This window comes from Dermacentor variabilis, unplaced genomic scaffold (assembly GCF_050947875.1).
Source record: "Dermacentor variabilis isolate Ectoservices unplaced genomic scaffold, ASM5094787v1 scaffold_12, whole genome shotgun sequence".
In the NCBI taxonomy this organism is placed as follows: Eukaryota; Metazoa; Arthropoda; class Arachnida; order Ixodida; family Ixodidae; genus Dermacentor; species Dermacentor variabilis.
The window spans coordinates 14,754,497-14,769,272 of record NW_027460280.1 but is presented as its reverse complement, the minus strand read 5'-3'; the positions used below and the strand labels follow the sequence as shown (position 1 = coordinate 14,769,272).

The following is a 14,776-nucleotide window of genomic DNA, read 5'->3' as shown; positions in this document are numbered from 1 at the left end:
CTATAGTGGTAATATGTGAACCGAACGCGTGAAAAGCGCTAAGACTCTCTGGATACGAAGCCTTTATGGCGTCGACGTGCGGGCAATCCAGCAAAGTAATTGTTTACATCCGTACAGAACTGACTTGCATTCCTCACTCGGTGCAGCCTCATGATGGAAACCAATATCGGCGCCTACATATCCCCGTATAGTCGGTTCGACGGCTACCGATTGCGAGACATACTAACGGCAACTACTGGACCCTGGCTTATTACGGGAGACTTTAATGCTCATCACTTGGCTTGGGGAAGCTCCAGAATAGATTCAAGGGGCCGGGAACTTGTGGAATTAGCTTCCGACCATGAACTTAGCATTATGAACGATGACAGTCTGACGTACTTGCATGGTTCGAACTATAGCAGTTGCTTAGACTTGATCTTGGTGTCATGGCAACTTGGTCAAAATGTTCGATGGTTCTCTGACATCGAGACTCATGGTAGTGACCACATTCCCACCTACTTAATTATCACTGGATTTGGAAGCTTCTCCTTTCGTACTTCCCGACAAGTATATATAAGGTGGTGAACGTATAAGACAAAGGTGGAAGAGGCATGAAAAGAAGGATTTACCGGCACCATTGAGAACCTTATTACAAGTGCACTGGAATCGTTTAAGTACACATTTACTATCCGCTAAAAAACGTACGGATTTTGACATGGAACTTGAGCGACTTCGAACGATTCGCAGAAGAGCCGAGAGGCGATACAGGCGCACGAAGTCAATTCATGACCTTGGAGTCCCTCGACGTATACAGAAGAAAATCCAACGTCGTATGGACAGGCTGGAGGAACAACGGTGGAAGACGTTCTGCGAATCACTTGACCCCCGCAAGCCACTGTCTATCATATGGAGGACGGTGCGCGGCCTTGGCTCGTCTCCACAGCAACGAAACCCATTCTCAGCCCTAGCCCTCCATCATGACCGCTCACAGGTCGATATAGCCGAAGATTTCTGTGTGAAGATTGTGGGCAGTGTGGTCACTATCAATAGCGAAATTCTGGGGGAGGTTCCTGCGACACGCTTCCCAGATTTGAATGTGTCCTTCTCACTTGAGGAATTGGACGCTGCTCTAGCAACATGCAGGCGCTCATCGTCGCCAGGACCAGACGGCATCACCTACGCTGATTTATGCCACCTAGGTGAAGATGGCCGAAGCATACTTCTGGAATGTTATAACCAGTCATGGAACGATGGCGTCGTTCCTGAGCGGTGGAAGTCCAGCCGCTTGATACCACTCCTGAAGCCTGGAAAGTCGCCACTTGACCTAGCGTCCTACCGACCCATTGCGCTGTCCAACTGTGTTGGGAAGGTCATGGAAAGAATGATTCTCACCTGCCTAGAATGGTATCTTGAGCGCCACAACGTATACCCCGAGGCCATGGCTGGTTTTAGAAGAGGCCGTTCCTCTATTGACAACGTCATCGTCCTATCACGTCTGTACAGCAAGAAAAACACCACAAGCGTATATCGGTTGCACTATTCCTCGACGTGAAAAGCGCCTATGATAATGTAACGCATGAAGCCATCCTTGATGCCCTGGAAAATAATGGAATTGGTGGACGCATGGTTTCGGTGGATTCGGAGCTATCTATTCAAAAGATCCTTCTTTGTGCACAGTGCAGATGGCCGAACTGCTGACCATTACACTTGCCGTGGCGTCCCTCAGGGTGGGGTTCTTAGGCCCACTTTGTTCAACCTTGCAATCCTTGGACTTGCCGACGTTCTACCACATACAGTAAACCTTTCCACATATGCATATGAGCCTCGGTAGTTACACATCTCCAGGTGCGTGCACGGCTCCAAAAAGCAGTGATCCTAACATCATCGTACCTGCGTGCGCAAGGCCTCAGCATTTCGACCGAGAAGTCCGCCTTAGTCGCCTTTACCCACAAGCCCATGACCTGGTACCCCATTTCTATTGACCACCAACCAATTTCCTATGCAAAAACTCACCGATTCCTCGGCGTTATTATAGACAGAGACCTTTCATGGAGCCCTCACATCTCATACTTGAAGAACAGGCTTACTTCTGTCTCCCATATACTAAGGTTTCTTGCGGGTAAAACGTGGGGCACATCCGTGGAATCTATGCTTCAACTATACAGGACGCTCTTCCTAGGATACTTGCGATACAGCACACCAGTGCTGTCCAATGCTAAAGAAACTAACATTCATGTCCTACAGAGCATTCAAGGCCAAGCCCTTCGAACATGTCTGGGGCTACCTCGAAATGCTTCAACCGTGGCAACGCAAAACAGGAACTGCAGCATTGTGGGCAAGGCAGCAGCAACAAAGAGGGTCGTAAGATTGAATGCAGTGAGCATTATTAAAGTGACATACCTGCACAAAGAGCAGAATTCGTCTGAGCATGGTTGCGGCGTTGCTGTCACATTTCAAGCTGAAGAAAGAGGCCAGCGGTGCTGCTCTTATAGTCGCAGGTACTGACGTCACAGCATTGGATACCAATAGGATAGGACAGTCCGTGATTACGTAGTCGAACGGAGATAAGTTGAAATCGGCGCCGGTCGGGCCAAGGCTATCTTCACCAAAGAAAACAGGGCAGACCAGGCACGGGCGAGATGAATTCTGTATCCGTTGTTCCGGAATCGACGACGCATCCTGGACCACCAGAGGGGCGCCCCCAGTAGCAAGGAACCCGAAGAGAAACTGCACAAAGAGCAGAATTCGTCTTAGCATGGTTGCAGCGTTGCTGTCACCTTTCCCACTGAAGAATGCGGCCAGCGGTGCTACTGTTATAGTCGCAGGTACTGCGTCACAGCGTTGGATACCAATAGGATTGGACCGTCCGTGATTACGTAGTCGAACGGAGACAAGTTGAAATCGGTGGCCATCGGGTCAAGGCTTTCTTCACCAATGAAGACAGGGCAGGCCAGGCACGGGCGAGATGAATCCAGTATCTGTTGTTCCGGAATCTACGACGCATCCTGGACCGCCGGAGGGGCGACCGCAGTAGCAAGGAACCCGAAGAGAAACTGCACAACGAGCAAAATTCGTCTTAGCATGGTTGCGGCGTTGCTGTCACCTTTCCCACTGAAGAAAGCGGCCGGCGGTGCTGCTGTTATAGTCGCAGGTACTGACGTCACAGCGTTGGGTACCAATAGAATTGGACAGTCCGTGATTACGTACTCGAACTGAGATAAGCTGAAATCGGCGGCGATCTGGTCAAGGCTTTCTTCACCAAAGAAGACAGGGCAGGCCAGGCACGGGCGAGATAAATCCGGTATCCGTTTTTGCGGAATCGACGACGCATCCTGGACCGCCGGAGGGGCGCTCCCAGTAGCAAGGAAACCGAAGAAAAACTGCACAAAGAGCGAATTCGTCTTAGCAGCGTTGCGGCGTTGCTGTCACCGTGCCCACTCATTTAGATCTGGATCAAATTAGGTCTGGACACGCGCATTATTTTGCATTTGTTATATTTAATTGGATTAGCCACTTCCCGCACCAGCCATCTATGTTATCTATATCGGCTTGGAGTCTTTTAGTATCATCTGCGCTATTAATTTCCCGGAAGATAACACACTCATCTGCGAAAAGATGTACGTTAGAAGATATTTTAGCGGTCAGATCATAAATGTATATAAGAAATAATAGTGGTACCAGCACATACCCTTGTGGTACACCCGATTGAACTTCAGTTAGTGGGCAGATATGACGGTCAGCAGTAACATATTGGAAGAGGTTAGTAAGGAAATGCTCTCCATTTTAGAAAGTTAGGGTCGATATTTAGCAAGCTTAGTTTAAAAAGTAGTAGTTTATGGTATACTTCATCACATGCTTTACTAAAATCCAAGAAGACAGAGCCAGCGCGCGATGAGCGATCCAGGATGCGATGCAGTTCATGATGATGATGTATGGCGTTTTCTGGCGCAAGGGCCAGGTATGGCCAAACAGCGCCATGTCTGTGCTAATGAGTTTGCAGTGTACTTATGATTACTATGGCGTTAGTGTGAGGTGGCTGTAAAGAGGCCTTAAAATATACGCTCTAAAGTGCGTAAAATCTGTATGATAAAATTGTGGCGATGACGTATGACTTGTAATATGAAAATTTAGATGGATATAAAAAGAATGATACAATAGGTAAAATAGATCAGATTATGAGAAATGCCAGAGCACTACTGCCTCCTTAGAGCCTTTGAAGCACAAGGGCCTGGAGGCATGTGCTATGCAAAACAATTATCGCAGTGGCATCCTGTCGAGAGAGGAGGCGCTACGAATTCATGGGACTAATAACATTTAAGACCACATCTCTCAGAAAACCTAGCACTGAGTCTGTATTAGAAAGAGGTTCTGGACCAAGAAGCATTGCAGGATGGAGAGGAATGTGCTGTCGGTATGCTAATGAAAAATGTCTCTTTCTCTCAGATTCGGCTTCCCGACACTCCAGGAGAACGTGGAGTACGGTTAGCCTCTCCCCGCATCTACCACAGGTTGGAGGGTCACTTCCGGTCAGTAGAAAGTTATGGGTGCCATAAGTGTGTCTTATTTTTAAACGACAGAATAGGACATCTGTTCGGCGCGATTTTGTTGTAGAGGGCCAGAGTCCTAACTGTGGCTTTATTAGGTGGAGCTTATTATCTTTTTCCGCGTCCCACATGCGTTGCCAGTGGGCCCGCAGCCGCCTTCGCAAGAAAGGCCTCAGATCTGTGACAGGCACCTCAGCGGTAGGGTTAACGGCTTGCGATGCTATAGACGTGGCCATCTCGTCCGCCAGAACGTTGCCCTCGATGCTCCTATGGCCAGGCACCCAGCATATAATGATATGCTGGTTAGATATGTACGCTTTACACAAGACAGAATATAGTTCATTAAGTACTGGATTTTTGTGTCTATAGGGTGACATCAAGGCCTTCACAACGCTTAGGGAGTCTGTATATATAGCGGATTTTTGAAGTTTCGATTTTCCTATGTGATTTACAGAAGACAGTACTGCGTAGGCCTCGGCCGTAAAGATACTTGATTCGGGATGCAGTACACCATATTCTGAGAAGGATGGGCCGAAGGCAGCATAAGACACCCCGGCATTTGACTTCGAAGCGTCTGTGTAGAACTCTGCGCAGGAGTGCTTGTGCTGGAGTTCAAGAAAATGCATTCGGATTTCTATCTCTGGTGCGTGTTTTGTTACTTCTAAAAAGGATATGTCACATTCAATCAGCTGCCACTCCCAAGGTCGTAACACCTTGGTTGGATGCACTAGGCGAAGCTCGAGGAGTGGGACACGCATTTGATCACTAAGCTCTCTCACACGAAGCGAGAAAGGCCGTCTTACAGAGGGACGGTTGTGGAAAAGTGTAGTACATGTCATATCGTTAACAGTGTGAAAACATGGATGTTGATGATTGGAATGTATTTTCAGGAAATATCTAAGGCTGATGTAAGTTCTTTGTAGATGGAGGGACCATTCATTTGATTCCGCGTATAAGCTTTCAGTCGGGCTAGTTCTGAAAGCGCCAGTGGCTAAGCGGATACCTAGATGGTGGACAGGATCTAAGATCTTTAGTGCGCTCGGAGGGGCAGAGTTATATACGACGGCGCCATAGTCCAATCGTGATCGAATTAGGCTCTTATAAACATTCATCAAACACTTCCTGTCGCTACCCCATGTTGAGTGGGACAGAATTTTAAGTAGGTTCATTGTCCTTAGACATTTTTTTAAGATATTTAATGTGCTGTATAAAATTAAGCTTGGAGTCTAGTATAATACCTAGAAATTTGTGTTCTTTGTTGATAGGTATTTGATGTCCACAGACATGAACACAAGGATCTGGAACCAGGCCTCTCTTTCTAGTAAAAAGAACACAGGAACTTTTGTGGGGGTTGATTTTGAATCCGTTTTCGACTGCCCACTTGGAAACCTTGTTCAAGCCCTGCTGTACCTGTCTCTCGCATACTGTGAGGTTGCAGGATTTGAAGCCTATTTGTATATCGTCTACGTATACGGAATAAAAGATGGCCGGTGGAATTGAAGCACGTAGTGTGTTCATCTTAACGATAAAGAGAGTGCAACTCAGCACGCCTCCCTGGGGTACACCAGTTTCCTGCGTAAAAGGACGTGACAGTGCATTACCGACTTTTACTCGGAAGGTACGATTTGACAAATAGCTTTCAATAGTGTTCAGCATATTGCCACGGATGCCCATTGCCGACAAGTCTCGCAAGAACTCGTAACGCCTTGCTGTGTCATACGCCTCCTCCATGTCGAGGAATATTGATAGGAAAAACTGTTTATGAATAAATGCATCGCGGATGTTTCCTTCAATGCGCACAAGGTGATCGGTAGTCGATCGTCCTTCTCTGAATCCACACTGATTGGGATCGAGCATATTGGCGAGTTCAAGGAAGTGTATAAGTCTGCGATTAATCATTTTTTCGAAAAGCTTACAGAGACAATTTGTAAGAGCTATCGGTCAGTAACTTGCCGCCAAGGAAGGGCCTTTACCCTGCTTAAGAACAGGGACCACAATCGCTTCTTTCCATGAGGATGGGAGGTATCCCGCAGCCCACATAGTGTTGAAAAGTGTGAGAAGTGTAAGTTGTGTGTCAGTATGTAAGTTTCTGATCATGTCATACATGACTCGGTCAGGTCCCGGTGCAGTGCTTTCGCATGTGTTCAATGCAGCTCTCAACTCGGCAATACTGAAGGGCTGGTTATACGGTTTATTCTCTCTGGATTTTCGTAAGATTGGCTTACGTTCTTCTATTTCTTTAAGTTTCAAAAAGGATTGGGAATAGTGAATTGAGCTCGACACGTGCTCAAAATGCTCCCCAAGTGAGTTTGCCTGAGCTTGCAGGGTATCGCCTTCTGTGTTTACCAAAGGCAGTGAACATGTTTGCCGCCCTCTTATTCTATTAACCCTGTCCCAGGCTTTGGCCTCATCAGTAAACGAGTTGATACGCGATAGAAACTTCTGCCAACTTTCTCGTCTGGCCTCTCGGCGGGTTCGCCTACCTTGGGATTTTACTTTTTTAAAATTGCTAAGATTCCCCACAGTGGGAGAAGCGCGTAGCAACCCCCACGCCCTGTTCTGATTTTTACGAGCGATCCTACAATCGTCGTTCCACCACGGGACACGCCGTTTCTACGCCAAGCCATCTACTTCTGATATGCATTTAGATGCGACATCTAATATGAATGCTGTAAAGAACTCGACTGCAGCATCAATTCCCAAGGAAGACAGGTCAGCCCATGAGATACTAGTAAGAGATCGAAATTTCTCCCAGTCAGCTGTCTCAATCTTCCACCTAGGAGCGTGTGGTGGATATTCGTTTTCTTTCGGTGATCTTAGCAGTATAGGGAAATGGTCGCTGCCGTAAGGGTTGTCCGTAACTTCCCATTCAAGTTCAGGCAGTACAGACGAGGAGACTATGCTAAGATCTATGGAAGAATAGGTTCTGTTTGCAAGAGAGTAATATGTGTGTTTCTTCTTATTCAACAGACACGCACCAGAAGAAAAAAGGAACTGTTCGACAAGACGTCCTCGCGCATCTATACGAGGGTCGCCCCACAGGTAGTTATGTGCATTGAAATCGCCAAGAACAACATACGGTTCTGGCAATTCATCTATTAAGGACTGAAATTCATGTTTGCTTAGTTTATAATGTGGGCGAATATAAAGCGTGCAAATAGTAATAAGTTGGTTTAGCAGAATAACTCGAACCGCCGCTGCCTCAAGGGCCGTTCGTAGTTGTAAACGTTGACACGCTATGCTTTTTTGAATTACAATTGCAACACCGCCCGATGATGCGACAGCATCATCGCGATCTTTGCGAAAAGTAACGTGCTGTCGAAGAAAATTTGCGTGTTTTAGTTTTAAGTGTGTTTCCTGTAAACACAGCACTTTTGGATTGTGTTTATGGATGAGTTCTTGTACATCATCAAGATTCCTGAGAAGACCTCTGACATTCCATTGGATGATTTGTGTATCCATATTTTTGAAGAAAATTGGGGCTGTGTTTACGGAAACGGAAAGGATGCCTTAGATTACAGAGCCCTTTCGAGGCCCTGTAACATGGGTTCTGCCCTTTTTGAAGCGTTCGAGTGAGTCTCGGCGCTCCTTAGGCGTTTGGTGCGCCTTGAGGACAGGTGTAGTGTCCATTGCCTTCTGTGAGACGCCGGACAAGCGCTCTTGCGAGCGAGAGGTTTTCCTAGAGAGTCCTGTCCCGGAAGGCAAGACCCCTGCGCCCACCAGCCCGGAGGTCGATGGGGCTCCCTGAGGGATTTGGCTGCGCTGGCCGTTGCCAGCGCTGGAAGGGGCCTCGGAGGTTGGGGCAGCCTCGGCTGCGCCCACCTTCGCGGTCGATGGCCCCGTCTGCTTGGTTGGCGGAGCAGCGCTAGCTGCAGCCGCCGCGGGGGCAGATGGCGTAGCTGCCGACTCACTGCTTGTGGGTCGGACAGCCGCCGGAGGCCGTTGTGACGCTGCCCCCTGACGCGCCACTTCAGCAAAGCTGGCCTTAGGAAGGTATGCAACCCGCCTGCGTGCCTCTTTGAATGATATGCTTTCTTTTACTTTGATTGTTACTATTTCTTTTTCTTTATTCCAAGACGGGCAGGACCGCGAGTATGCGGCATGCTCGCCATCACAATTGACACAGTGGAAAGAATTCTCACAAGCTTCAGAGGAGTGTTCATGCGCGCTGCATTTCGCACAAGTTTGGCGGCCTCGGCAGCTCTGCGAACTGTGGCCAAAACGCTGGCACTTGAAACATCGGAGGGGGTTTGGTACGTACGGTCTTACATGGAGCTTGATGTACCCAGCCTCGATTGACTCGGGCAGGACACTTGAATTGAAGGTGAGTATTAGGTGTTTGGTTTGGATTTCTTTTCCATCTCGCCTCATCTTAATTCTTTTGACATTTATGACATTCTGTTCACTGAAGCCCTCCAAGAGCTCAGCCTCAGTGAGCTCCAGCAAATCATCGTCCGAGACAACGCCGCGGGAAGTATTCATCGTGCGGTGCGGGGTTACTACTACTTGGGTCTCCCCAAATGATACTAGCTGAGGCAGTTTCTCAAATTGCTTCTGATCGCGGAGCTCCAAGAGGAGGTCACCGCTAGCCATCCTAGACACTATATATCCTGGACCAAAAACTTCGGTAAGACACTTAGATACAAGGAACGGGGAGATTGTTCGCACTTGTTTAACTGGTTTTTCTGCGTGGATCACATGAAAACGAGGAAAATTGTGGACTTGGCGTCCGAAAAACTGAAAGACCTCTTCGGTGCGCCCTCGTTTCGGAGGGCGATCAGGGAGTTTAGGAAAATCGTTTTCCATAAGTGCAGTTGGGTTTTCGGCCGCGATGCCGACCACCCACCATGGAGCCCAACAGGGGGACGTGACAGGAGTTCCTGCTAGAGAAACCCTGCCAACGCCAGCCGTACATCGCTGCTATAACCAAATACAGCATAACCAAGGCTGGCCAGCTACACAAGGTTAACCCTTGCCGCCAGGAAATACGGAAGTAATAAGAAGTGAGGAGAAGACAGAAAAGATAAAAAAGGTGAGAGATAAAGTCGAAGATTGAAGAGGAGGACAGGAAAAGGCGACGGCCGATTTCCCCCGGGTGGGTCAGTCCGGGGGTGCCGTCTATGTGAAGCAGAGGCCGAAGAGGTGTGTTGCCTCCGCCGGGGGGCCTTAAAGGTCCAAACACCCAGCATCGGCTCAACCTCCACGATCCCCCTTTCCCCAGACACGGCTAAGCCGCGCACGGCTACACGCGGGAGGGTCCAACCCTCGTGTGCTCGGCTACGTGGTGTCGCAACACACCAAACGCCTGCTTACGCAGACGCCCCTGCGGGGGCGATGCAGTTCATGAGTGAATGATACTAGTTGTGCTTCGCAGGAAAATGATTTTCGAAAACCATGCAGTGAAACCACATTTTGTTATCTTGTTTCATGGCTAAAAGAATTTAATAGCACGGATTATATGAAATAGCATATTTTAGTCCGCAGCGGTTATTCCAGAGAGCACTTTTTAAATGGCAAGCGCTATTGGTATCGCCCAATAATGCACCATGGTTTACTAGCATACGCTCAAATGCCTCTACAATTAAAAGCAGCGGCTGTTTTGTTTGGCAAAGCTCTGTGACACTGCTGAACGCTGGGAAGTGTGCTTTAAAGTGCCGGAAGATTACCTAAATTCTGTTCGCGCAACTAAGACACCTTTCTACGATTCTACCTACCTTACTGTGTAATAACCGTAAGAGATTTGGAAGCATTGTTAAAGGGACACTAAAGGCAAATACTAAGTCGACAAGGGCTGTTTAAATACTTTCCAGAAACCTCGCTATGCTTGTTTAGTGCCAAGAAAAGACTTCGCTTACGAGAAAATTGTATCTGAAGGGTCCGAATACCTTTTTCGAAATTTAACTCTCCCGTAACCGAACCGGGGCAGTGGTGATGTTGCATGCGCTGCCCTTTGCTGCCGTCGGTGAGCAAAACGGCGCCCGACAGACAGCGAGCCAAGACGGAGCGGCGGATTCGCCGCTGCAGCTGCTTTTTGGTCAACTGGCGTAGACCGTTCGGGCATCCCGTTACATTACATGGAAGTTGAATTCTCTGCTACTTGCAGTTTGTTAGGAATTTCGCGAGCCAACAAAACCAGCGCAGCACTACGCGATCAGGAAAGTACTGAGACGTGAAAGCGTGTGCGGCGCAGAGTCGAGTGAAAACGAAAACTTTCGACCGTCCGCATCGTCGCCAACGGTAATTTCAATGAATTCATTTTTCTGAACATGAGACGGAACTGGACAAGTAGCATTCTGTTTCATCTTATACAACCATTTTTTTTTCAACGACTGGTTAAATACTAGTGACAGAACTTAACTGAGGAGTGCTTTCATCATCGGGCAAGTGCTTGAATGTCCTTGGGGTTCTCTAAGCGTGTCCTGGATTTACCTCGATTTCTCGATTATTAAGGCCCTGGTCGCGATAATATTGACGCCTTAGAGGTTCTCTAGCACTAATCTATCACTTTAGCTTCAAGTAATATTTGCCTTTAGTTTCCCTTTAAGGTCGGTGAAAGCTACCCGATATCTCTGAATGATGATTCAGGCGAACCCATACCATCAGCTGATCGCCTTCTCATATTTAATAGAGCTATCACTAGTAATTTTTGCTGTCATTATCCAGACGAGCTTCGTACTTTTTATCACAGACCTCTTACCCCTATATCTCCTGTTACGATAGAATATGCTGGTATAGTAAAGGTAATCAACTCTCTGAAATTGTCTTCCTCTTGTGGCGTAGATAACACCAACTCAAAATTTCTAAAACAAAGATGTGCTCAGCTCTTTTCCTTACTAAGAGCTTTCAATAACAACTTCATTATGGTTGCTTACCGTCGGACTGGAAGATTGGTAAGGTGGTTCCTCTTTATACATCTAGTAGCACGCGCTGTCCTCTTAACTGCCGCCCAATTTCATTAACCAGCATTCCTTGAAATCATCATCATCATCATCATCATCATCATCAGCCTGGTTGCGCCCACTGCAGGGCAAAGGCCTCTCCCATACTTCTCCAACTACCCCGGTCATGTACTCATTGTGGCCATGTTGGCCCTGCAAACTTCTCAACCTCATCGGCCCACCTAACTTTCTGCCGCCCTCTGCTACGCTTCCCTTCCCTTGGAATCCATTCCGTAACTCTTAATGACCATCGGTTATCTTCCCTCCTCCTTACGTGTCCTGCCCATGTCCATTTCTTTTTCTTGATTTCAACTAAGATATCATTAACTCGCGTTTGTTCCCTCACGCAATCTGCTCTTTTCTTATCCCTTAACGTTACACCTATCATTCTTCTTTCCATAGCTCGTTGCGTCGTCCTCAATTTAAGTAGAACCCTTTTCGTAAGCCTCCAGGTTTCTGCCCTGTACGTGAGTACTGGTAAGACACAGCTGTTATAAACTTTTCTCTTGGGGGATAATGGCAACCTGCTGTTCATGATCTGATCATGCCTGCCAAACGCACCCCAGCCCATTCTTATTCTTCTGATTATTTCAGTCTCATGATTCGGATCCGCAGTCACTACCTGTCCTAAGTAGATATATTCCCTTACCACTTCCTTGAAATATTATGTAGCATATATACTGTATGTTAACATCTTTAATTTCTGAGGCTGAAATAACCTCTTCACGGGTGCATAACACGGTTTCCGCCGATCCTACTCATGTGACTCACTACTACTTTTCACACATCGCTTGCACACCATCCTGGGCGGAAGTTCCCAAGGTAACTGCATATATTTAGACTTCGCCAAAGCGTCCGATAAAGTATGCCACGTGCATCTTATGGTCAAACTTTCAGCACTGAACTTAGACAATTAATTACTAACATGGCTAGAATACTGTCTTACCAATCGAGTTCAATATGTCACGGTTTACTATCACGATTCTTGACCATCATATGTTCGATCTGGCGTGCCTCAGGGCTCAGTTTTAGGCCAATTGCTTTTCTTAATATACATTAGTGATCTACCAAGTTGTGTTTCTTCTAATATTCACCTTTACGCCGATAATTGTGTTATATATCGCGCAATTAGCAGTGAGCATGATGAATACATATTACAATCTGACTTTGATTCCATACTGCGCTGGTGCGATAAGTGGATTTGGAATTAAACGTTAATAAATGCAAAGTAATGCGCGTTTCTCGCACAAGCGAACGCCGCCCAGTTTATAAACCTAAATATAGTACGCTTGAACAAGTTTCATAGTATCGATATCTCGGAATCAATATAAAGTCTCATCTAACATGGAAAACTCACGTCACCGTTATAATTAATAACGCAAGCCGAATGCTAGGATACTTACGTCGAAATTTCAGTAAGTCTCCAAAACATCTAAAATTGCTTGTTTATAGAACCCTTTGCGCCCTTAATTCGAATGTGCCGCTGCTGTTTGGGATCCTGACTGTGATGTACTTCCCAATGCACTCACAGAATGAATTGATACAGAATAACGCCACACGTTTCATCGTTAGCCACTTATTTTCGTACATCCAGCATAACAGCAATGAAAGCCTGTTTAGTGTTGTCTGAATTATCGCTAAGCAACTAAGTTTTTCGCTTATGCTTACTTCATCATCATCAACTACACGCTCAGCTCACCCCTCCACCTACGTACCTTTAATCGCGGGTTGACCGCATCATAAAGTAGGGTGGGCATCCTCTCACACCAATATATTTCTACACTCTTTCATACCGAATACCTCACGTGACTGGAACCACCTTCCTGTCAATCTTGTTTCCATCACGGATCATGCCTTGTTCAGGCAATGCTTATTTGCATTTTTTCATTGTAACTAAATGTGTCATATTGCGAGTCATTTTGTTTGTATCACGCTGTGTGGTTTTAGTTTTGTCGTTATTTTCTTGTATTCTGCTTAATAGCTTTTGCATTACCATTTCTTTCGTATAACTTCGTACAGCTTACCGTTCCTTTGTAACCCTCCCCTCTACAAAGCATTTGCATTTGAGGGTATTTGAAATAAATTAATAAATATGTAATTGTTCTTTTAGAAATGTTCATGTGAAAGCTGCTTTGTGTGCTGCTGAATTTTCACGTCGTTCTATTTGTTGCCGAAAGGAACACACCATGACCCCCCGTGGTTGCTCAGTGGCTATGGCGTTTGGCTGCTGAGCACGAGGTCGCGGGATCGAATATCGGCCATGGCGGCCGCATTTCGAGGGGGCGAAATGCGAAAACACCTGTGTACTTAGATTTAGGTGCACGTTAAAGAACCCCAGGTGGTCGAAATTTCCGGAGTCCTCCACTACGGCGTGCCTCATAATCAGAAAGTGGTTTTGGCACGTAAAACCCCATAATCTAAATTTAATTAATATACCATGGGGTTATTTATATCAATGCTAGATCACAACTGAAATACAGGCCATGCGATGGCGGCATCCTCCTCAAGTCCATAATATTTATCAATTACCGCTTATGATGCGCTTCCAATAATAGCCGCTAAATGGCGCGACTGAGGACAGATGCGACGGCTGAAAGACTAGTGTGGTGGCGACATCTGGCGCAGAAAGCGCCAAGGAACCCCAGCGACGAAGTCCAGGGACCGCCGGCCGCATGCTGTACTGCTCGAGATGAAGATGCCTACTGACTGCATTTCACCCGAGCTGTTCACGAAGATGGCCGAGAAAATAGCACAGCTGACGAAGGTGACGTGCATGCTTTCGCTGCTAACGCAATGTGCGCGTCATCTACACTCACTGGTAGTGATCGCACGCTGCTTCTTAACCACGCAAAGGAATTGCGGCCTCATAATTTTGTAGAAACATTATGGTAAAAAGAAGATACACTGCATAACACTTTCCTGGTATTTATACCAGCTTTCCTGCCTCAGATGAAATTGACAAGCCAATCCGCTCCTCATCCGCATTTGACATCCAATTAAGATAATCCAAAGCTGTCACCTTGGCGTAGGTCAACTGGGTAACTATTTTCGTTAGAAAGCGCGCGTGCGCTGAATTATATTTACGGTGCGCGAATGCGTTGCTTTTGCCATAGAACAAAAGGCCGGATTCAGCACATTTATTTTACGAGCCTTTATTCACATTGCGCAGTCTATATTTACCGTATATTCCGACATGCTTTCACATAGCGGATGTACGCCGCTTGGCATGTGCGAGATGATGAAATGTGCAAGCTATTGCTGCAAGTGCAAAGAGACCAGCACATAATTAATTTTGTCCCATTTTGACACCGCAGG

The 14,776-nt window shown here is 46.8% G+C and overlaps 1 protein-coding gene across 4 annotated transcripts in view; it reads left to right on the top strand.

The window, feature by feature from the left end:
- Window positions 1-14,082: 14,082 nt before the first annotated feature.
- LOC142566243 (uncharacterized) overlaps window positions 14,083-14,776 on the top strand; it is a 209,859-nt gene continuing 209,165 nt past the window's right edge. For 3 of the 4 annotated variants that reach the window (XM_075677086.1, XM_075677082.1, XM_075677084.1), the window contains exon 1: window positions 14,083-14,225. In XM_075677086.1, the coding sequence (XP_075533201.1) occupies window positions 14,151-14,225 (75 nt within the window). In that variant the 5' untranslated portion in view covers window positions 14,083-14,150. The remainder of the gene's footprint in view (window positions 14,226-14,776) is intronic. The other variant, XM_075677083.1, reaches the window with a different exon arrangement.